The sequence below is a fragment of the Eleutherodactylus coqui genome, chromosome 1 (genome assembly GCF_035609145.1).
Source record: "Eleutherodactylus coqui strain aEleCoq1 chromosome 1, aEleCoq1.hap1, whole genome shotgun sequence".
Lineage (NCBI taxonomy): Eukaryota > Metazoa > Chordata > Amphibia > Anura > Eleutherodactylidae > Eleutherodactylus > Eleutherodactylus coqui.
Window position 1 is genome coordinate 297514912 of NC_089837.1, and position 24873 is coordinate 297539784.

Below are 24873 nucleotides of genomic sequence, written 5' to 3' on the forward strand. Positions count from 1 at the left end.
GATGCTCGGGCGAATATTAGGGTGTTCGGGATGCTCGTTACTCTTAACGGGCACCACGCGATGTTCGGGTTACTTTCACTTTCATCTCTAAGACGTTAGCGCGCTTTTCTGGCCAATAGAAAGACAGGGAAGGCATTACAACTTCCCACTGTGACGTTCCAGCCCTATACCACCCCCCTGCTGTGAGTGGCTGGGGAGATCAGATGTCACCCGAGTATAAAAATCGGCCCCTCCCGCGGCTCGCCTCAGATGGGTTGTGACAGAGATCAGGGACAGTGCTGCTGGTGCCGGAGCTGCTATAGGGAGAGCGTTAGGAGTTAGTGTAGGCTTCAAGAACCCCAACGGTCCTTCTTAGGGCCACATCTAACAGTGTGCAGTACTGTGGAGGCTGCCTTTTGCAGTGGTGCACATTTTTTTTTTTGCTATATCGGCCATGCAGAGCATTGCGCCCTGCAGTAATACTACAGGAACAGAAGTGGTTAGGCAGGGAGAGTGTTAGGAGTGAGTGTAGGCTTCAAGAACCCCAACGGTCCTTCCTAGGGCCACATCTAACCGTGTGCAGTACTGTGCAGGCTGCTGTTAGCAGTGTTGCACTTTTTTTTTTTTTCCAAATCGGCCGTGCAGAGCATTGCGCCCTGCAGTAATACTACAGGGACAGAATTGTGTAGGCAGGGCCAGAAGACATGTATTATTGATTGAATATAGTCAGTGGGCCTTTCCTTAAAAAAAAAAGGGCAAAAATTCTATTTGGCCTGCAGGCTTGCGCCAATTTATTTCCTGGCTGCGAAATCACCGCTCTGCTGCAGTTAATAGCACTGCAGTTCTGTGACACACAGCAGGGCCACAGAACACATTTGTTACTTGATTGAATATAGTCAGTGGGCCTTTCCTTTAAAAAAAAAAAAGGGCAAAAATTCTATTTGGCCTGCAGGCTTGCGCCAATTTATTTCCTGGCTGGGAAATCACCGCTCTGCTGCAGTTAATAACACTGCACTTCTGTGACACACAGCAGGGCCACACAACACATTTGTTACTTGATTGAATATAGTCAGTGGGCCTTTCCTTTTTTAAAAAAAGGGGGAAAAAATTCTATTTGGCCTGCCTCTGACAGTCCTCAGCGTTCTGGGTACGTGTGTGGTGGGTGAAGAACGTCAAAAAAATCATACGCAGCCAGCTAAGTTTAACAGCAGGCTTGCGCCAATTTATTTCCTGGCTGGGAAATCACCGCTCTGCTGCAGTTAATAGCACTGCAGTTCTGTGACACACAGCAGGGCCACAGAACACATTTGTTACTTGATTGAATATAGTCAGTGGGCCTTTCCTTTAAATAAAAAAAAAGGGCAAAAATTCTATTTGGCCTGCAGGCTTGCGCCAATTTATTTCCTGGCTGGGAAATCACCGCTCTGCTGCAGTTAATAACACTGCACTTCTGTGACACACAGCAGGGCCACACAACACATTTGTTACTTGATTGAATATAGTCAGTGGGCCTTTCCTTTAAAAAAAAGGGCAAAAATTCTATTTGGCCTGCAGGCTTGCGCCAATTTATTTCCTGGCTGGGAAATCACCGCTCTGCTGCAGTTAATAGCACTGCAGTTCTGTGACACACAGCAGGGCCACAGAACACATTTGTTACTTGATTGAATATAGTCAGTGGGCCTTTCCTTTAAAAAAAAAGGGCAAAAATTCTATTTGGCCTGCAGACTTGCGCCAATTTATTTCCTGGCTGCGAAATCACCGCTCTGCTGCAGTTAATAACACTGCACTTCTGTGACACACAGCAGGGCCACACAACACATTTGTTACTTGATTGAATATAGTCAGTGGGCCTTTCCTTTAAAAAAAAGGGCAAAAATTCTATTTGGCCTGCAGGCTTGCGCCAATTTATTTCCTGGCTGGGAAATCACCGCTCTGCTGCAGTTAATAACACTGCACCTCTGTGACACACAGCAGGGCCACAGAACACATTTATTATTGATTGAATATAGTCAGTGGGCCTTTCCTTTAAAAAAAAGGGCAAAAATTCTATTTGGCCTGCAGGCTTGCGCCAATTTATTTCCTGGCTGGGAAATCAAATCACTGGTAATACACCATGCTAAGGGGTAGGGGTAGGCCTATAGGACGTGGACGCGGGCGAGGACGTGGAGGCCCAAGTCAGGGTGTGGGCACAGGCCGAGCCAGTGCGGTGGCCAGGGGTAGAGGCAGGGCCAGACCGAATAATCCACCAACTGGTTCCCAAAGCGCCCCCTCGCGCCATGCCGCCCTGCAGAGGTCAAGGTGCTCTACGGTGTGGCAGTTTTTCACAGAGACGCCTGACGACCGACGAACAGTGGTGTGCAACCTTTGTCGCGCCAAGATCAGCTGGGGAGGCACCACCACCAGCATGCGCAGGCATATGATGGCCAAGCACCCCACAAGGTGGGACGATGCCCGTTCACCACCTCCGGTTTGTACCACTGCCTCTCCCCCTGTGCCCCAACCTGCCACTGAGATCCAACCCCCCTCTGAGGACACAGGCAGTACCGTCTCCTGGCCTGCACCCACACCCTCACCTCCGCTGTCCTCGGCCCCATCCAGCAATGTCTCTCAGCGTAGCGTCCAGACGTCGCTAGCGCCACAGTTTGAGCGCAAGCGCAAGTACGACGCCAGGCACCCGCACGCTCAAGCGTTAAACGTGCACATTGCAAAATTGATCAGCCTAGAGATGCTGCCGTATAGGCTTGTGGAAACGGAGGCTTTCAAAAGCATGATGGCGGCAGCGGCCCCGCGCTACTCGGTTCCCAGTCGCCACTACTTTTCCCGATGTGCCGTCCCAGGCCTGCACGACCACGTCTCCCGCAACATTGTACGCGCCCTCACCAACGCGGTTACTGCCAAGGTCCACTTAACAACAGACACGTGGACAAGCACAGGCAGGCAGGGCCACTATATCTCCCTGACGGCACATTGGGTGAATTTAGTGGAGGCTGGGACAGAGTCAGAGCCTGGGACCGCTCACGTCCTACCCACCCCCCGAATTGCGTGCCCCAGCTCGGTGGTGGTATCTGCGGGGGTGTATGCTTCCTCCACTAAACCACCCTCCTCCTCCTCCTACGCAACCTCTGTCTCGCAATCAAGATGTGTCAGCAGCACGTCGCCAGCAGTCGGTGTCACGCGGCGTGGCAGCACAGCGGTGGCCAAGCGTCAGCAGGCCGTGCTGAAACTACTCAGCTTAGGAGAGAAGAGGCACACGGCCCACGAACTGCTGCAGGGTCTGACAGAGCAGACCGACCGCTGGCTTGCGCCGCTGAGCCTCCAACCGGGCATGGTCGTGTGTGACAACGGCCATAACCTGGTGGCGGCTCTGCAGCTCGGCAGCCTCACGCACATGCCATGCCTGGCCCATGTCTTTAATTTGGTGGTTCAGCGCTTTCTGAAAAGCTACCCCCACTTGTCATACCTGCTCGGAAAGGTGCGCCAGCTCTGCGCACATTTCCGCAAATCCCACACGCACGCTGCCACCCTGCGGACCCTGCAACATCGGTTTAATCTGCCAGTGCACCGACTGCTGTGCGACGTGCCCACACAGTGGAACTCTACGCTCCACATGTTGGCCAGACTCTATGAGCAGCGTAGAGCTATAGTGGAATACCAACTCCAACTTGCGCGGCGCAGTGGGAGTCAGCCTCCTCAATCATTTACAGAAGAGTGGGCCTGGTTGGCAGCCATCTGCCAGGTCCTTGGAAAATTTGAGGAGTCTACCCAGATGGTGAGCGGGGATGCTGCAATCATTAGCGTCACCATTCCTCTGCTATGCCTCTTGAGAAGTTCCCTGCAAAGCATAAAGGCAGACGCTTTGGAATCAGAAACGGAGGCGGGGGAAGACAGTATGTCGCTGGATAGTCAGAGCAACCTCATGTCTATATCTCAGCGCGTTGAGGAGGAGAGGGAGGAGCATGAGGAGGAGGGGGAAGAGACAGCTTGGCCCACTGCTGAGGGGACAGATGCTGCTTGCTTGTCATCCTTTCAGCGTGTATGGCCAGAGGAGGAGGAGGAGGGGGAGGAGCATGAGGAGGAGGGGGAAGAGACAGCTTGGCCCACTGCTGAGGGTACAGATGCAGCTTGCCTGTCATCCTTTCAGCGTGTATGGCCAGAGGAGGAGGAGGAGGATCCTGAAAGTGATCTTCCGAGTGAGGACAGCCATGTGTTGCGTACAGGTACCCTGGCACACATGGCTGACTTCATGTTAGGATGCCTTTCTCGTGACCCTCGCGTTACACGCATTCTGGCCACTACGGATTACTGGGTGTACACACTGCTCGATCCACGGTATAAGGAGAGCCTTTGCACTCTCATTCCCGAAGAGGAAAGGGGTTCGAGAATGATGCTATACCACAGGGCGCTGGTGGACAAACTGATGGTAAACTTCCCATCCGATAGCGCTAGTGGCCGAAGGCGCATTTCCGCGGCCCAGGTAGCAGGGGAGGCGCAGAGATCAGGCAGCATGTACAGCGCAGGCAGGGGAACACTCTCTAAGGCCTTTGACAGCTTTATGGCTCCCCAGCAAGACTGTGTCACCGGTCCCCAGTCAAGGCTGAGTTGGCGGGAGCACTGTAAAAGGATGGTGAGGGAGTACGTAGCCGATTGCAGCACCGTCCTCCGTGACGCCTCTGCCCCCTACAACTACTGGGTGTCGAAGCTGGACACGTGGCCTGAACTCGTGCTGTATGCCCTGGAGGTGCTTGCTTGTCCTGCGGCTAGCGTCTTGTCAGAGAGTGTGTTTAGTGTGGCTGGGGGAATCATCACGGATAAGCGTACCCGCCTGTCAAATGACAGTGCCGACAGGCTTACACTCATAAAGATGAACAAAGCCTGGATTTCCCCAGACTTCTCTTCTCCACCAGCGGACAGCAGCGATACCTAAGCAATACGTAGGCTGCACCCGCGGATGGAAGCATCGTTCTCTCTCACCATCCAAAACGGGGACATTTCTGCTTCATCAATCTGTGTATAATATTCCTCCTCCTCCTCCTGCTCCTCCTCCTGAAACCTCACGTAATCACGCCGAACGGGCAATTTTTCTTAGGGCCACAAGGCTCACTCATATAATTTTTCTAAACAATTTTTATACGTTTCAATGCTCTTAAAAGCGTTGAAACTTTAACTTGAACCAATTTTTCGTTCAACTGGGTTGCCTCCAGGCCTAGTTACCACTTAAGCCACATTAACCAAAGCGATTAATGGGTTTCACCTGCCATCTTGGTTGGGCATGGCCAATTTTTTCTGAGGTACATTAGTACTGTTGGTACACCAATTTTTTCGGGCCCTCACCTACAGTGTAATCATAGTAATTTCTATGTTCTTCGCCTGCACTCATGGTACAGAAAGGTGTGTGGGGTTGGCCTACACTTTAGCTACATAAATGTAACTGGGGCCTTGTCTATACTGCAGCTACTGAAATGTGAAAGAGACTGTTATCTCCCTAAACTGCTGCAATGGGAATGTTACTGGGGCCTGTCTTGAGTGCTACTATTACTGAAATGGAACTAAGACTGCACTCCCCCTATACTGCTGCTAGAAATATGTTAGTGGGGCCTGTCCCTAATGCTACCGCTGAAATGTGAATAATTCTGGGCTCTGCCTATACCGCTGCTAATGGTATGTCACTGGGGTGTGGAAACAGAGGCTTCACACAGACATGATGGCGGCGAGGCCATTTCCCACCAACGCTGTTACTGTTAAGGTGCATATAACCACGGACACGTGTAGAGGACACATAGTGCCTCCAAAACATCCCCCTCCTCCTCCAACAATGAAAACATTCTTGGCAAATACCTTTGCATTGGTCCGTCTGGTGGCAGTCCAAGAATTTCACCTTTAACGACACAACAAGAGAGCACCACCACCATCCCCCCGCCACGGCCCACTTAATCCTGGCCACATTCCGAAAACCAACTACATAAAAACGCGCTACCAGGTCCACAGTCACCACCACATTACCACCAACGAGGTTACTGTTAAGGTACATATTACCAGTCTGACTGGGGCATGCAGTGTGGGCCGAAGCCCACCTGTATTGTATCTGACGTTAGCTCTGCTGAGTAGGGCACTGCAATGGGATATATTTATGTACCGCCGGTGGGTTCCAGGGAGCCACCCATGCTGTGGGTCCACACGGAGTTGTAACTGCATCTGTCCACTGGTAAAGAACCCCAGTCAGACTGGGGCATGCAGTGTGGGCCGAAGCCCACCTGCATTAAGCACGACATTACTACCTCAGCTGTGTTGGGCAATGCAATGGGATATTTTTATGTACCGCCGGTGGCTTCCTGGCACCCACCCATGCTGTGGGTCCACAGGGAGTTGTTACTACATCTGTCCACTTGTAAAGAACCCCAGTCTGACTGGGGCATGCAGTGTGGGCCGAAGCCCACCTGCATTAAGCACGACATTACTATCTCAGCTGTGTTGGGCAATGCAATGGGATATTTTTATGTACTACCGGTGGGTTCCAGGGAGCCACCCATGCTGTAGGTGCACACGGAGTTTAACCTACATCTGTCCACTTGTAAAAGAACCCCAGTCAGACTGGGGCATGCAGTGTGGGCCGAAGCCCACCTGTATTAAGCACGACATTACCTCAGCTGTGATGGGCAATGCAATGGGATATTTTTATGTACCGCCGGTGGCTTCCTGGCACCCACCCATGCTGTGGGTCCACAGGGAGTTGTTACTACATCTGTCCACTTGTAAAGAACCCCAGTCAGACTGGGGCATGCAGTGTGGGCCGAAGCCCACCTGTATTAAGCACGACATTACCTCAGCTGTGATGGGCACTGCAATGGGATACATTTATGTACAGCGGGTGGGTTCCAGGGAGCCACCCATGCTGTGGGTGCACACGGAATTCCTATTGCGGAGTTGTACCTGCCTGTGACTATTTATAAAAGACCGCGGTCTGACTGGGGCATACAGACACCTTGACAGAATGAATAGTGTGTGGCACATAGGTTCCCCATTGCTATGCCCACGTGTGCAGCTCCAGATGGAGGTGGCACAGGATTGGATTTCTCATTGCTTCTGTACAGCATTGTGGACTATCGCCCCGCCCCTTTTATGGGGGGGGGGTCGCTGCCTAGCCATGCCAACCCTCTGCAGTGTGTGCCTGCTTTTCCTGTGGCAGACGCACTTATAAATAGACATGAGGGTGGTGTGGCATGAGGGCAGCTAAAGGCTGGGCAGGGACAATTTGGTGTACGCTGTGGACACTATCGTGCGGGGGGGGGGGGGGGGGGGGAGGGGGTTGGGCAGCATGTAACCCAGGAGAAGTGGCAGCGGAGTGTCATGCAGGCAGTGATTGTGCTTTGTTGGAGGTAGTGTGGTGCTTAGCTAAGGTATGCCATGCTAATGAGGGCTTTTCAGAAGTAAAAGTTGTTGGGAGGGGGGGGGGGGGGGGGGGGGGGGGCCACTCTTGCCGGTATTGTGGCTTAATAGTGGGACCTGTGAACTTGAGATGCAGCCCAACATGTAGCCCCTCGCCTGCCCTATCCGTTGCTGTGTCGTTCCCATCACTTTCTTGAATTGCCCAGATTTTCACACATGAAAACCTTAGCGAGCATCGGCGAAATACAAAAATGCTCGGGTCGCCCATTGACTTCAATGGGGTTCGTTACTCGAAACGAACCCTCGAGCATCGCGATAATTTCGTCCCGAGTAACGAGCACCCGAGCATTTTGGTGCTCGCTCATCTCTAGTAAAAACCTAAAAAAAATATAATAATTTTGGTATTGTAACCGTACCGACCCGCAGAAAAAAAATTTGTGTGTCATTTATGCTGCATGATTAACGCTGTAAAAAAATTTAAAAAAAATCTGTCAGAATTGATGCGTTTGCTCGCCGTTATCATATAAAAAAAAAATTATAAAAAAGTGTTACGATATTGTCTATGTACCCAAAAGTGGCACCGATAAAAACTACAGCTCGCCACGCAAAAAACAAGCCCTTATAAGCCCGCGTCAACGGAAAAATAAAGTTATGGCTTTTGAAAAATGCAGATGGAAAAATGCCAAAATAGGCCATGTCATTAAGGGGTTAAGCTAAAGAATAGAAAAGGCACAGCTGCATTCTTATAATGGCTGAGAAGAGAACGCATGACTGGAATGGACATTAGTGTAATGATCCTGAATAGCAGCAAAACTTCAGACCTTTTTAATTTATGCAATGGTACTGCAATAAAAAGTCAGATAATACTGCAGCCTGAACAGGAATTCAAAAATGTCACATCTAGAGACGCAACTGTGTGAGTGCTTTCATAATGTTACTTCATCATGGTTTTTCTAGCTGTTCACACCCAAAAGTATAAAAGTCAAAACACAGTTAAGTATAAGAAGAGACCAAAAAAGGGTAGAAGGCATTTTATTGTGAATTTAAAAAACAAAAATGGCGGTAATGCTGCTTAAGTAGGTAGACTGCTCTCTTCCCAGTGCATGCTGAGCCTTACACATACACAATCTGCGCTCAGAGAACATGGATGCAAGGTCAGAAGCATAACATCTGTCTGTAGATGGGACAGACGGCTGAAAATACCTAAGTAGGGGCACAGTACCAGCTGTAATGGGCCTGAGCTCTGCTCCCGAAAGGACGGAGTGTTTAAGGTACATTCACATCTCAATATCAGCTGCTCCTCTGAGGTATATGGTGGCTTCCCGCTGTTACTAGATAAGGACCGGTGACAGCAGAAGAATATGAAATGTAACACTACAATGATCTGTAAAAGCAGCAGCAATGATAGAACCTGCCCTTTTTTTGCAGGGATTCCGGAATGGGTGCAGGAGCAGCAACCCCCACCCTGTACCTTAAACAGCTCCAATCACATCTGGCAGGACAGATAATACTTTTATCATTAACCAGCACAGAGTGGGGGTGGGTGGGTAAGAGGGCACGGGCTCAGGGAAGAAACACTGGAGGTGACGCCAACTGGCATATTCCTGCAGCGGAACCATCAGTGCGTTACACTCTTGGGATCACTTTCTCCAAAAAGTCTTTTACCGCCATCATTTCCTGTACAAAAACAAAAGAAAGTGTAAAGGTGGAGGAAATGTTAAAAAAAAACCCCCACCATAGACAAGACAATACCTCCAAATCAGCATGCAATGAAATAGGTCACAGCCCCACAATGGAATCCATGAGAGAATACCTCCATATGTCTCTGTGCAAGTCATTGACCCAGGGAGGCACAGTATAGGCACCGTATCCGTGTGCTATGGATACAGCAGTGTGTGACAAGTCTCTCCATATTTGTATACATGGAAAGGCCTGCCAATCTACCCAAGTGGCGAAAGGGAGCCACTACAATGACTACTTCCAGTTCCCAGCACCTTTTCAAACCTGCTTTCTTATCCATGTTATACTCTGAAATGCTGCAGCGTTTGTCAATGATGTGGGTGTCAGTTAGGATTTCATGCTCGTCGTGGTTCAGGCAGCATAAGTCTTCTGCTGGATTCCCCATGCAGTGGCGCACGCTTGGTGCCAAATTCCCCAAGACATTACAGCCAGTCCTAGCAACAACACATCTATACAACTTATTATTGGTGGACCTTGCTAATACTAAGGGACTGTCTAGCAGAAATCTCCTTTCAATATAAGCAAAAAACAGAAAAGCTAAGGAAGGCATTTACTGCAGAATCCGGAGGCGGATGCCTGCTTTGGATTCTGCAATGCAAGTCGGCAGGCGGCCAAAGACAGAAATAGGTATACGAATCCAATAACAAATTTTGGAAACAATGTTATGAGACTGTATAATATTATGCAAGACCAGCAACATAGAAATGACGAAGCAGGTAATCCATACCTCCTGATTGGTGCTGTGCATGACTCCAGGATATGTTTTAAACTGAATCTTTGATGGGGTCACCACAGATTTCAGTTTTTCTGAGGTCAGTGTTCCAAAGCGAACTGGAATCATAGGATCCGCCTCGCCATGACACTGTAGGATGGAAATGTCCTTATTTATGCCACATGCAGCCTGCCATTTAAAAAAAAGAAAATATTATACATATATGAGAAGTTCAACATTTCCACTTTAATAAGATGCTTTGGAAACAAAGTATACAGTTCTGATTCAGAAAAGATAAATTTGCATTATACAAACTGATCACAATAGGGACACTAAGTTGGACTTGACCAACTGGGTTTCACCAAATTCTCTATTCTGGAGCCACATACAAGACGATGGAGGCTAACATACTTTAATACTCAAAATTCAGCCTTCATCATCTAATGAGAAAGGTGTTATAATGGAAAATGAAAACATTTTTTTTTTAAAAAGATAGTAACTTTGTGGCATTTAAAGATGGCCTGTCACTGGATAAAGGCATAGAGCGGGGCTGGCTGCATGGCTCTACAGACAATGGTCCCACTGACTATCACCATTTTTTTGCGCCCTCTACACTCACCTTGCTTCACCCTGCCAGGTTCTTCTTTAGGCGTTGCTCTTGGCACTTTCAACGTGTAAAGTGTGTGTTTCCCACCAATCCCACTCACTGGGCGACGTCGGACTTGACTGACAGCTCAATGTCACCCAATGAGTGCGACTGGTGGGGACTGCCCACTTGACAGACCACTGAGAGCGAAACGCAAAGGCGTCAGAGCTGCAGAGCTATGCAGCCAGCCTCGCTGACTTTATCCAGTAACAGGTTCTCTTTAAAAGGGGTTTTCTGCCCTTTTTTCAACTGACCACCTATCCTCTGCATAGGAGCTCTGAAACTGATGGATGAGATCCACGCTCAGGACCCACATCCATCAGCTGACTGTCCGGTCTGCTATTCGGTGCAGAGAGCTGGACAACGTCGTCAGTAGATAGGGGAGGAAGTGGGAGTGCTACGCTATAATCCCATCCCCTGTTTCTCTCACGTCATATCCAGCCCTGACCAGGAGAGGAGCTGGAAACGGAAGAGAAGTGCGGCACTCCCATTAAATGTCAACAGATGTGAAGGTAACGCTTTTACTTCCTCCCCTGTCCGCTCATGACAACGTCCGTTTCACTGCACTGGCAGTGGGTCGGACAATCAGCTGATGGACCAGATCCTGATCTGCCGAACCCTGTTGGGCTATTGATGACCTAGTCAGAGGTTAGGTCATCAGTTGGGGGGGGGGGGGGGGGGGGGCAGAAAATATCTTGAGGGCCTTGGATGGCTAGCTAAAAGTCAGAAAGAATGTGTATAAGGCCGCTTGTGAAACCCATGCTTTCCAATGGGTTCCTTTACATTAGCTGTTTTCACTTAAAAAGGTTGCTAGAAAAAAAAAATCGTGGCATGTTCTATACTGCCGTGATGTGCCATTTTTTTGTAGCCCATGTTTCCCTATGGAGCCACTTTGTTTACCGCATAGTGCGAAAATCACTAGTTTGGGATATGCGATACATTTTTAACATTAGAAACTATTAACTTTCTCATGATAAAATCATGCGATTTTATCACGTGAGAAAAATTGCGGGTAGCAGCAACGCAATGTGAGATTTTTCACAAGAAAAAGCATCACTGACACTACAAAATCGCAGGAGCAAAGCTGCAATATTGCAGCAGCGATATCGCTGTGGCCGATGTGAAAGAGGCCTAAGGGGAATAAGGAAAAAAAAAATAAAATGTCTATCATATAAAACTATTAAGCCCCACAGTCATCCAGAAGGTACCATGGCAGGTTAAAACCGAGGGCATACAGCAACCTCAGGCAACAATGGGTGGTGGTGTTCGAGTGCCAACAGTCCACTTGAAGAGGATGTGTAAGAGTCAGTCGTCAGCTTTCCTACAAAACAGTATTATTGCAAGAGTGCTCTGACTGAGCAGCCGTTCTGAAACACGGCATACATTACATTAGTAGCCATCCACCACCAGCAGCCATGAAGATTAGATGCATCTTCAAATGTTAAACATTTTATTAACTACATTTTTAAATTGGTTGATCAGCACTAATTTTGTAAGTGATTCTGGTGATACAACTTCAACAGGTTTAACCCCTTCTGTCCTGCAACATACTAGTATTTAGCAGCTTGCATTCACTTAGTGTGAGCTACCGTACTATTACGGTGCTGTGATGATTTAGGATCAGGAGCTTGTGAGTGCAAACTGTATTATACAGCTGGCACCCTGCGCAAATGGTCGGGATTGGCGACAACTCCAATCCTGGCCGTTTAATCCTTTAGATACCGTGGCCAATGCTGACTAGGGCATGTAAAAAGGTTTAGCAGAGCAAGGGAGCTTCCTCTGTCAGCCCATCGGTCATCCACAATGCAATTTTGGAGGGTCGATGGGTTGCCATGGCAGCTGGAGGCCTAACTATTCTTGTGAAGTGAACAAAAGAAAAATAGCAATTCTGGCATTAGATTTTTAAAAAGGCCTTCAGTAAAGAGAGTTCGTTCCTCCAGCATGCACTTAGCTAAATCAATAGAGAACATAGTAATACATGAAGGTGATCAAGACAATGTGATGGGATATATAAGATGAAAAAACCCAATTAAGCGTATCCTATTTTACCTGAGGGAACGTCTTGTGGAGTGGCAGCCAACAGCTAAGTCCGACAACTCCAGCGAGTTTGTGTTGACAGGTCAGAGCAGTATACAAAGACAGGGCTCCTCCCTAAAAAAAAGCAAAATAGTTGAAATCTTATCAGTCATTATAAAAAGATTAAAACTAAACCAGAGTAATAGATCATAACTTCCTATTTAACATTACCACTCCATACACACGTTCTTTAACCCCTTAATGCTCCATAATCTACAGTTAGGTCATGGAGGTTCAGGGTTTGTATGCAGGGGGATTGGAGTTGATCCATCTCCATATAATGTAGGCCCCGGCATGAGTGCTGATCGCAGCTGTCACTTTAAATGCTACAGTCAATTCTGACAGCGGCATTTAAAATACCCAAGTTGGAGTGACGCCCATTTCTCGTTATGTTCAATGGGGGTCATAGCTAGACCTTGGTAGAGCCACTAGTAGGCAGACACTCAAGCCCCATTTAGACGCAATGATTGTCGTTTGAACAAACAACGTAACAACTTTTTTTCTTTCAAATGTTGAGAGTTAACACGTAAAGATGATAGTTTGAAATGCACGCCATTTTCCTCATTAGCTTTGTAAACAGTGCATATGTGGTTGGCTCGGGTAGGCGTTTATATATGCGAAGAATCTCTAGGTGGGAATTTTTAATTAGTGCGAAGAAAAGCCATTGTCTACTGCCACATGAGTCATTGTGTTTAGCACAGCAAACAATCACTCCTCCTCTCAAGTTGTTTCAAACACTGAACGAATGCTATTTAAACCTAATAGCAAGCGAACGAACTAATGACTATTTTTATGCAGGCTGAAACTAAGCGATAAACGACAAGTAACCGAATAGTGCACAATGGCTTCACGTTTACGGCTCACTTTTGCTGGTTTGAACAAGTTTTGAGCGAAAATCGTTGCATGTAAATGGGCCTTAGGCTGGATTCACACGAACGTATATCAGCTCTGTTTTCACGCCGAGCCGATATACGTTGTCCTCATCTGCAGGGGAAAGGGGGGGGGGGGGGATGGAAGAGCCAGGAACAGGAACTGAGCTCCTGCCCCCCCTCCACTATTTGCAATGAAAGGAGGCGGGATGGGGCGGGGCTAAGTTCTGCATATTAGCCCGTTCCGCCTTTCCCCATTGCAAATAGTGCAGAGGGACGGAGAGGAGGCAGAGAGGGGGCAGAAAGGGGGCGGGAGCTCAGTTCCTGATCTTGGCTCTTCCATCCCCCCCCCCTGCAGATGAGGACGACGTATATAGGCTTGAAAACCGAGCCAATATACGTTCGTGTGAACCCAGCTCTAAGTAAAGAGAGTTCGTTCCTCCTATCAGCTTTACCCCTACTGCAGGCACTGAGCTAAATCAATAGGAATGAACATAGCAATACATGAAGGTGATCAAGACAGACCATCAGAAGATAAAAACCCAAAAACAAACAGTGCATGAAGTTTAAACAAAAAAACACAACACAGACCAGATTGCGGATCGTTTGAGAAAATACCACCAGTGCTAGGGAAGAAAAACAATTGGCTGGGTGCCATGTTCCCCAATAAATATGACGAGAAATGGGTTTTACGGCAAGTGTCATTGGGAGACACAGCTAGACCTTGTGATGTTCTGGAGCAGTACCCAAGAGGGTGGAAAAAGGAGAAGTTCAGGCGGTCAGCCTGTTATTCTTTGTGGGTGTTGGGAAGCTATAAGTCCACAAGTGCCTGCCAAATAATGCTTTCTGTAATAGATTAGAACTAATAAAGGCAGGAAAGCGAGCCTATCAGGAGGAAGGCTGAATAAATTGCCAATTTGTAAGAAAGCATCGGCAAATTTAGTATGGTGGTACAGATTAGGGAGGGTGGCGCAAGTATGCTGTGCTGAGAAACAGACTGGCTGGCAGTAGGTGCAGTCAGAGCCTTGCTTGTCAAGGATAGACGATTCGTTAAGAGCTGAGGGAAGAGACAACCTTGATCCTCAAGAAGGCAAAAAAACATGCGAGAAAGACAAAAAAAAAAAAAAAGGAGGGGAGGGGGATTACAAAAAAACAAGAAACAAAAAACTATAGAAATTCTGTATTGTCACAATCGTACTGACCTATAGAATAAAGTTGTATCATTTTTGCTGCAGTGTGTAGAAATAGAACCCCTCTAAAAATGTTGAAATTGCGTATTCTTCCCATACATCTAGTCCCACAAAAAAGCCCTCCAACAACTATGTTGATTGATAAAAAAAAAAAAAAAATATTAGGCCTTTTTGACAAAGTGGGGGTTGGGGAGAGAAAGAAAAGAAAAAAAAAAAGAAAAAAGAAGAAGGGCCACGTCCTTAAGTGATTACAGTTACAGGAAAACATCCATCCAATACGCCTGTCTGTATTAATATAATAAACTAGCTTGTGACCCGCGACTTTGCCTGCGTGGAATTTGCTGTAGAGTGAAATGTAAAAAGTAGCTTTTGATGTGCAACCCCTTCTGCTCCGCTACACTTAATAATCAAAGACGTACAGTAATGACGTCTGCCCTCACGTGTCTGCTTGTTTTTGTATGCATAGCTCATATGCACCCCCTTCCTCACCACACGGTGAAGGTGTGCCTGTGCACTCCCCAAATAAATCTGTCTTGTTGCGCTCCCTAAAGAACTCTATAAATTTTCAGGATTAAAGATAGCCTATGTCCTTCCTCATGATGCACGCCATCTCCCTGCCAAATATCATCAAAATCGATTCAGCGGTTTAGCCTTGAAAAGGTAACAAACAAACAGACGATGGCATATATAATATTAGTATGGATTGTACCTGCCCCTCCTCTGCTGCCAGGATCCAACACTGCAGTCCCGCTGTGATCCCGCCCTTTGTTGCAAGAGCAGCCGTCACACAAAGTTAGGTGACCGCAGCAGCCAATAAGAAGCTGCTTCGTCATTTTCCCGACCTCAGGATGAGTGCCAATGCCAGGCGAACAAGTGGTGCTGCAGCAGCCCCCAGACATCCTGTGATGGCCACTGTCACAAGTGAAGGGACCACAACACTGAATTCCGGGGGAGAGGCAAGTATAACTCAGTTTGTTATTTTAGTGCAGACAGACCTATTAAATGGAAGTTCTCCAGTAACCAGGCAACCCTTTTAAGGGTCACTTTAGGCACAGATTTAACCATGATCAGACACACATTAGATTACTGGAAAGTCCAACTTAAACCCCCTTCCCACTGCGGGGGCGTACATTCCCGTCCTGCAGTGTTAGGGTATGTATGGAGGGAGATCTCCCTTTATACACCGCGGGCACCTGCTGTTTTTTACAGCCTACACCCGGCGGCGAGAGCTCTGATCAGCTACGCAGCTGATCAAAGCCACTAACCCTTTAAATGCGGCTGTCAATTCTGGGATGGGATCGCAGGGAGCCAGGAGCCTTCTGAAAGGCCCCAGGGCTGTCCTGGCAGAATGCCTATCAAGCCATCCCCGTGGGGTGGTTTAATAGACTACCTGCCCTATAGCACTATGATGCAATGCTATAGCATAACATCATACTGCAGGAGTAATCAAAGCATTGCAAAAAGAGAAAAAATAATTTTTTTAAAGTACGAGCTATCAAAATAACGCATTATGTACCCCTCATGATGAACGTTGTCATAAAAAAAATAAAGAACACCAGAAATGCACTTTTTTGGTCACCCTGTCTCAAATACAAAAATGCAATTAAAGTGACCAAAATGGAACCAACGGAAACTACAGGACATGACGCAAAAAGTGAGCCTGCGCACACCTATGGCGCCAGAAAACTTTTTTAAAAGTTATTGCACGCAGAATATGGCGGCAGAAAATAATTTAAAAAAATTAAATGACTGAAAAAAATAAAAAAACTATAAGTTTGATATCAAAGTAATCATACTGTCCCATAGAATAAAGTTACTATGACATTTTTGTTGCAGTTTGCGCGCCATAGAAATAAGACACAACGAAAGATGGCAGAATATCACTTTTTTTCCCCATTTCACTCCACTTACTATTTAATGTCCTGAAAAAAATTCTAACATTGAAAAATACAACTCGTCCTGCAAAAAAACAAGCCCTCATACAGCTACTTTGAGGGATGAAGAAAGGAGTTACAGTTTTAGAAAAGGGTGGGGAGGCGGGGAAACAAAAGGGGCCGTGTCATTAAGGGGTTAAACATAGATGCAAAGAATTGCCACGATTATGTACACTACCCTAAATAGCAAATTGTGGTTAACTAGTACTATTAATTCAATGCATGTTCAATAAAGTGTTACATTGTTATCAGCCAGTCTATGGCTTTTCCACCATAGATGTACAAACTGCTCCAAATTGTACTGACCAATATTAATCAGAATAGAATTATTTTTCAGAGCTCTGCTTTATTATTGCAATGTTATATAATGTAAGAGTCAATTAATATATAACCCAACATATCTATAACTTAAAACTAATTGAAAAGGAGAGTCACAAAAGTGAATATATCAAAAGGTAGTATGCCACTTATGGTGTTCTACATCTACCCGCATACCTTTATCCTATCTATAGCTACTACCTACCACCTCTCCTTTCCTCCATGGCTGTATCTTGGAAACTTTGCCACATTTGTAGTCCAGTCTCATGCCACTTTTCAAAAATAGAAGAAAAAAAAAAAGGAGTGGGTGGAGCCTACCACAACAGATTTACTATAATTTGTACAAAACACTGGCACAAATTATAGTGCAAGTCTACCCTTGCTCATAGCATGCACCAGAAATTGGGATGGGTGCTACGACAGCCAAAGCCATGGCAAACTTAATAAAAGATGGCACCTTATAAATCTTGCACATGACATGGCAGTCTAAGTAAAGCCACCCCATAGTATCTAATGTCTTTACCATCATGTGGCTAGAAAACACCAGAACAAGTAACGGAAGAGCAGCCAGAAGTGGAAAAACATAGCACTTGTATTACAGAGGTCTCTTCACATTGCAGTATCTGACCAGTGTTTTGTTTGTTTTTTTAAGCCAAAAATCAGGAATGGATTCTAAACCACAAAATATAGAAATATTAACAAAAATCCAAAAAAGGAAGGTTCTGTACGCCCCTCGGTCACTTGCCAGATGAGGAATTCAAGGTACCAAGTCCAATATATAATGGTCTCCAAACACATAATACTAATTAATGGATTCCATTGACAAGAAATTTGTCAAAGCAAAAGGTTTGTGTATAAGCGTTGTGCGCCTTACGGACTTGGAGTTTATACTCCAAAATGGGTCTTTTCAGGCACTTTTAGTTTCAATACAATCCATTTATTGTTATTATAGGTGTTTGGAGACCCTTCTATATTGGATGTATTACCTTGAATGCCTCGTGTGGCAAGTAACTGAGGGAGTACAGAGGCTTCTTTTTTGGGATTCTTGGTGGTTTCTAAGCTTTGGGGTTCCGGATGCATTATGATGGAGGATGCCGCACACCCAGATTTGGTTTCTATGCCCGGAAGTAGTTGTCCTTAGCACAACTATATAGGGTGAGCATGTCTCTGCCTGTCAATTCACCATTACAGTTTAGAAATACTATCCAAGAACAGCTCTTTAAACGGTTTCTAATTTTCTGCTTCCACTACTGATCTTGAGCTGATGAAAGATGATCGAGTATTGAAATGTGAAGGAGACTTTAGTACCAGAGTTGATATAAAATGATGTCTCTTTTGCATACTGGTACCTGTGAAAATCCTCCAAGAACAATCCTATTGGCTGGAATACCATTCTTCACTTCGTGTTCAATAATACTTTTAACTGAAAGGGAAAGAAAAGGAAATGTTAGGCCAACATGTAGAACTAAAGCGAGAACCTTCTGGAGCAGGTAGTGCGTAAAGACTTTATGAATGTTGACCCTAAAAGGAACATGCCAGACTAAACAATACACTATAATAGACCTGGGGCAAGGCATGAGGCAACGATAAATGACAGAGGTACTCTAATAGGACGCTTGAAATCCACACAGCATACACCTTCATCCTAGGCTGTTCACTAGACAGGATCTAGTATATAGGATTTGCAAAGTGTTCCCTTAATAAGTTTAAGTATACAGAAGTACAAAACATCATTTTACGTCTATCAAATAAAAGTTCTTATAAAAAAAACAAAAACTTTAATTGCATGTTACAAGTTCCACTGAATGAGATTTATAGCACTAAACTACTGCTGGCTACTTTGGCTCATTTTGTCATCTGCCCTCCCTACAGCCCATATAACCGCTTGCTGCTGTCCCTCGAGTGACACTGTGTACAACCCAGGCGGGCAAAGTTTTTATTTAAAGGTGTCAAGTTGGTTACTCCTATCCATGGGTAACAATGAGTTAATGCTATTAAATATACTCATACTGCTATCCGTAGCCTTCTTAATGCCTGCCTCGTCTTCAGGAGCATCTGGACTTAGGCCCATTAAGTCAAACCTGGAAGAAAAAGCATTTTGTAACACTAAGCGCCGTTAATCATATAGCTGGCAATACACCCAGGATGGATAGAGACTTACCACGCTGGCATCACCATCTTCATGTTCAGCGTTACAGGAATGCGGGGCCTGCATATAGTAAAATTTAGGGTTACAGCTAACCTCTACATCACCCAGATCAAAGACGAGACCTACAAGTGAATACTTACGCATGTGGACATATGTATTTCACATGAGGCAGTTTAATTGCAGACAGCGACTCGGCCCAGCCATGTCTATAGGAGGAGAGAGAAGGTTAAAGTACAGCAGAGAGAAAAAAAAAAGGGTGCGCAACTTAGGCTGGCTTCACACGGGGGAAGCACCGTCCCCATTGAAATCACTGGGAGAACATGGCAATCCCCTGCTGTGACAGCTGCAGCAGCAGATTCCTTCAGCCCTGCAGGGATGAAAGGCTGTTGCATCCAGGGGCTTCCACACGTTTTCAATGGGACCAGCTCCATTAAAAACAATGGGAGAGCACTCGATCTACTGCTGCGGCGGAGATGAAGGGAACCCCGGCAGGGATGCAAGGTTATTTCCTTGTGAAAACCCCTCACATCCAAGGGTTTTCAGAAGCCCTAGCTACATTAAAAAAAAAAAAAACCACACATCACCTAAGTGGCAGGTGTTCAAAAACTGCGCCTCCAGGAAGCACTGGCTGTGATTGGTATTTGAGTGCCGTGGCTCAGCCAATCAGAGCCAGCGTTTGATGAACCAGACACAGCCATTCAATGCGATTGCTGCAATTGGTTCATCGAGCGCTGCAGTGATTGATTGAGGCACGGCGCTTGAGAACCAATCACAGCCAGCACTTCCTGGAGGTGTGGATTTTGAACCCCTGACTAGGAAGCGCTGGGTGAAAACTACAAGCAAGTCTGCCGCAGCTGCAGAGGAGCCATGCGGCAGACCTGACAGCGCCTGTTAGGTGATGTGTTGTGGTTTGTAAGGCAAAATCTTACATCCCCGGACTCAGCTGCTTTGAGCTTATAACCTTAGCTTACAGGGCTCAAAGTAGCTGACAGATTCTGTTAATGAGGTTTTCTCAGACTTTGCAATTGATTACCTATCCTCAGTCTAGGTCATCAACAGCTAAACGGTAGGGGTCCGCTGTTTGGGATCCCTGCCCATCAGCTGATTGCTGAGCCTACTGTCAGTGCTGATGACATTGCAGTGGCCCAGTTTCGTACTACAGGCACAGCTCCAATTGAATTTAGTGGAAACTCTGCCTGCAGTACCAAACAGGGCCACTGCAACACAGACAGCGCTATCTGCTTCCAGCACTGTCCACACTCACTGCTGGGTAATCAGTTTATAGTTATGGATCCCGGGCGGCAGACCCGCTGATCAACTAGTGATCAGGATAGGACATCATCAATAGTAGAGTCCTGGAGAACTCTTAAGGTGCCTTCAGTAGCCGTCGGCTGACGGCTCATTTCCAGACCCCCTATGGATATGAACACTTGGGTGGGCCGGGCATCTGTAGGGGAGAGGAGCAAGAGGTTGGCTCCGGCAGGCGTTGAAATTCATTGTTCCGGACCCTTCTTTCCCGGCCATTAGGGCCAGTCGGTGGCCTCCATACATGTCCGAGCACCGCCTGCTCCCGCAGACGACGCTAACAAGTATGGGGGTCCTAAGAACAGAGCACCAGACAGGACAGAGCAGTGCCTGCAGAGTGCACACTGCTGGGGACCGCCCGGCCGCTGCACCACCTCCGCAGTCAGCGGCGGCGGCCCGCACACGGGAGGGTCAGCCGTTACTTACCCGGAGTCCCCCAGGCCGTGCAGGAAGATGACCTGTGGACAGAAGACATAAAGTCAGATCACACAGGACGGAGGCCGCGCAACCCTCCACACTGCCGGGATAGTAACGTGCTCACCGCCGCGGTCTCTCGCTCCCCTGCGGGTACGGTCACAGCGTCGGTGAGTAGCGGCACAGACATGTTATTTCCGCACATGCACCGGAGTGATGTCACACACCGCCCCGGTGACCTCTGACCTCCCGAGAAGAAACAATGAGCCGCAGCCGCTCAGCGGATCTAACCCCGGCGCATGTCACGTGATCGCGCCGCTCCCCGAACGTCACGGCCGCACGCAGCTATTGATTAGCGGCTACCAGACGCCATCTTACTTGTGGCGGAACAGCCCAGGTGGAGATAGCTATTACTGTCATGAATATCTATAATTACTCCCCCTCCTAAAATATACATATATATAGTGCCCACACAGCAGCCCTGAGAACAAGAGAGCCCCGGATGGACCGTGCAGCACAGTAACAGGGCCCTCTACTGTGCCCTATTCAGTGATATTTCCCCCTTTGTGCTTCCACACAATAATGCCCTTTTTCTGCCCTCACATAGAAATAATTCTCACAGTTGTGCCCCTCACAAAGTAATAACGATAATGCTCCCTTGATTGTAACAGTGCCCCCTTAAAAAGCAGCCCCCCCAAACAGTAATTACTAATGCAAAATAAAAAAAAAACAGCCCTTACACTTATCTTGGGCTCAGATGGCCGTAATTTGCTGCGTGCTGCCGCGAGATAAATGTGTGCGGCATGCAGCAAGTACGCAATGAACAATACGTGCCTGCGGCGGGCCTCCAATCCCATGAACTATTTCGGCATGTATACCCGACAAGCTAGAAGAGGCTGCAATTTATAGCAGTACAATGTAAGCCTATGGCCGCTTGCCACAGCGTATTACACGCGCAAAATATGTGTAGTATTATGCAATTACAGCCATGTAAGAGAGCCTTAATGAGCACAAAGTCCTCTGGCGCGACACAGGGACGTAATCAGAACAGCTATGTCTCAGCTTTCCTGTAGTCCGCCATTGTGAAGCAGCCCACAGCCTAAGGCCTCATGTCCACGGGCAAAATTGAATTGCGGACGATCCGCAGTTCAATATCCCTGTAAACTATCATTCGGCATCCACAGGTATATAAATACCTACTGATGTCATTTTTTTTTCCAGCCCGTGGATCGCATGCAGGGAAAAAAACGCAGCATGCTGTAATTTCTGCGGATCTGGCAGGGGCGGCTTCCATTATAGTCAGTGGAAGCCGTCCGGACCGCAGCACGCCCGTGGCTGACACTGCAGACGTGCCGCGTATCCGCGGGAAAGCAGGAGATTTAAAAAAAGAAAAAAGGCACGGCGCCCTGGCCGGCGTGCTCGGACGCATCTGCCATGCTGAAAAAAGATCTGACCACGACAGAGAAGACCCACGCTGCTTCTGGACAGGTAAGTTAAATGTATTTTTTGCCTCATTTCTGTGGGCACAGCAGGAATCCGCTGCGGGATTCTGCACTCAGAATGCGTGCATGCACGTGGACATGAGGCCTATAAGTCGGACAGTAGGGAAGGTAGCCCATGGCTCCCTACGCCACCATAAGTTTCACCTGCAACAGTTTCTGAGGGCATCAAGACAGTTTAGTGTGGGCTTTGCCCAGGAATACAAGGCAAACCCCATACTGTGGGCTCCATGCCATGGAGGGTTATTGCTGCGGAATCTGGAGTGAAACGCCTGCTCTGGATTCCGCAGCAAAAATCCAAGCGTGGACATGAGGCCTAAAGGACCCTTTTAAAACAATAGGGAAGGCATTCCGAGAGAACGCCAAAAAATAGGACATGCAGCGATTTATAACATCCCAGCATCGCTGTGAGGGGCAAAATTGTTCATGTCAAAGAATGAAGTTCCTATTCGTGCGAGTTTTATGCATCCCGCAACGCATAAAACGCTTACGAGATTCACGCTCGTGTGCCTGTAGTCTAAGGCATTTATTGAATGAACACTTAGATCATATTCAGACGACCATATGCACGTTGTGCCTGACAAACTCACTCACAACTTCTATTGACAGCATGCCCGTCCTTGCGCTCGTTCATGAAAACAGACAAGAATAGGCCATGTGGTCATTTCGGACAATTCGTGTAAAAAACTGGCCATGGGAATACGCTGGATTTATGTAATGCTTATTCAGATCTGCCAGACATGGAACTTCCTTATCTTTTTCCTTCGGGCCGGCGCATGCGCGCGGCATGCAACCGACGTGCTGTGCGCATCCGCCGGGCCGAAGAAAGAAGATCCGGCTGCAACGGAGAGAAGATGAAGCCGCGACGAAGGGAAGATCCGTAGCGTGCGAGAGGTTCTTATTTTAATCGCTCATGTCTGCGGGGCAGGAGGGACCTGCTACGGATTCTCCATGGAGAATCCGTAGCGGGCCTGATTTTCCCCGTGGACATGAGGCCTAAGACTAAAGGCCCTTTTACACGGAATGATTGCAATACTCTGCAGTGTATAATGACTTTGGCTCATGATTGCAAGTAATTTCTTTTTTCACCATGTATGTCCTTGAAAGATTCGAAATTCAAAATCCTATATTTTCAATTATCGATGCCCTGACCATAAAAGCAAACTTTTTTCAAAATTAAAGTTTTTTTTAAATTAGATTTTACAATAAGCTAACAGGAGCAAATAAACTTTTCTTAGACACAAAAAACATGTTTTTTTTAGGGCATAGGAGGATATCTGCACATGGACAAATAGAAGTTGTACTTGAGATTCTCTGGCACAACTTGGACAAGTGTTGAGAAAAGCTAAGTTTTCTTTGCACAAATATAGCCTGCACTAAGACTTGTAACTTTTGGGATTTTTGCACAACACTCCACACTTTTAGAGAAGTAGGTGGGGGCACCCACTATGTTTAGTAGAATTTACACCAGGGAACTGCCTCATAGCTGGTAAAGATTTCTTCTTCTGGCACATGATCAGCCCAAGAGACACATGTATTAAGTGGCATAAACCTCTTAACCCCTTAATGCCACAGGACGTAAAGTTACATTACTGGTTACAGTTACTGGTCTTAATAAAGCAGCCCTGTTGTGTTTGAACATAGAAGAAACCCGTGTTGTGTCCCAGTGCAGCATGGAGAGGGTCCTGGAGCCGTTTGGGGAAAGTTGGGAGGATCCCCCACCCTCATTCCATCCCATGAATTACACCTGCTGCTCTGACTGACCAGGTGAGAAGAGCTGGCTCTTTCTATAGGAGTACTAGTGAGTGATGGCTGTACGACTGGAGCAGACAAGAGGGGTAAGAACTGCGCTGCTAGTATGGCCCGGCTAGTATGGAGGAGTACTAGTGAGTGGTGGCTCTAAGACTGGAGCACACAAGAGGGGTAAGAACAGGGCAGAGACTGCTGATGGGCTTTTGCTGCTAGTATGACCCTGCTAACATGGAGGAGTTCTAGTGAGTGATGCCTGTAAGAACAGGGCGTACACTGCTGATGGGGCTGTGCTGCTAGTATGACCCTGCTAGCACGGAGGAGTACTAGTGAGTGATGGCTGTAAGACTGGAGCAGACAAGAGGGGTAATAACAGGGAAGAGACTGCTGATGTAGCTGTGCTGCTAGTATGACCCTGCTAGCACGGAGGAGTACTACCGTGTCTCCCCGAAAATAAGACAGTGTCTTATATTAATTTTTGTTCAAAAAGGTTTAACGTTTTTACATGTATAGCTGCCTGGACACTATTTAAATTGACTTTTTTAATTAACTGTTAGCAGGGCTTAGTTTTGGAGTAGGGCTTATATTTCAAGCATCCTCAAAAAGCCTGAAAAATCATTTTGCATCCTCAAAAATTCTGGAAAATCGTGCTATGTCTTATTTTCAGGGTATGTCTTATTTTCAGGGAAACGGGGTAGTGAGTGATGGCTATAAAACTGGAGCACACAAGAGGGGTAAGGCCAGTGCATAGACTGCTGATGGGTCTGTGCTGCTAGCATGTTCCTGCTAGCCCAGAGGAGTACTAGTGAGTGATGCCTTTAAGCCTGGAGCAGACAAGAGGGGTAAGACTAGTGCAGAGATGGCTGATGAGGCTGTGCTGCTAGTATGACCCTGCTAGCATGGAGGAGGT

General features: G+C 47.1%; 1 protein-coding gene across 1 annotated transcript; it reads right to left on the bottom strand.

Annotated features, from left to right (window-relative positions):
* Positions 1-8378: 8378 nt before the first annotated feature.
* LYPLA2 (lysophospholipase 2) lies at positions 8379-21042 on the bottom strand. Its single transcript, XM_066574108.1, has 9 exons — positions 20843-21042; positions 20728-20759; positions 19137-19202; positions 19009-19056; positions 18858-18928; positions 18197-18270; positions 12510-12611; positions 9830-10003; positions 8379-9039 (listed from the first exon to the last, which is right to left on the bottom strand). The coding sequence occupies exons 1-9, from the start codon at positions 20918-20920 to the stop codon at positions 8989-8991; spliced, it is 696 nt and encodes a 231-aa protein (XP_066430205.1). The 5' UTR covers positions 20921-21042; the 3' UTR covers positions 8379-8988.
* Positions 21043-24873: the final 3831 nt, after the last annotated feature.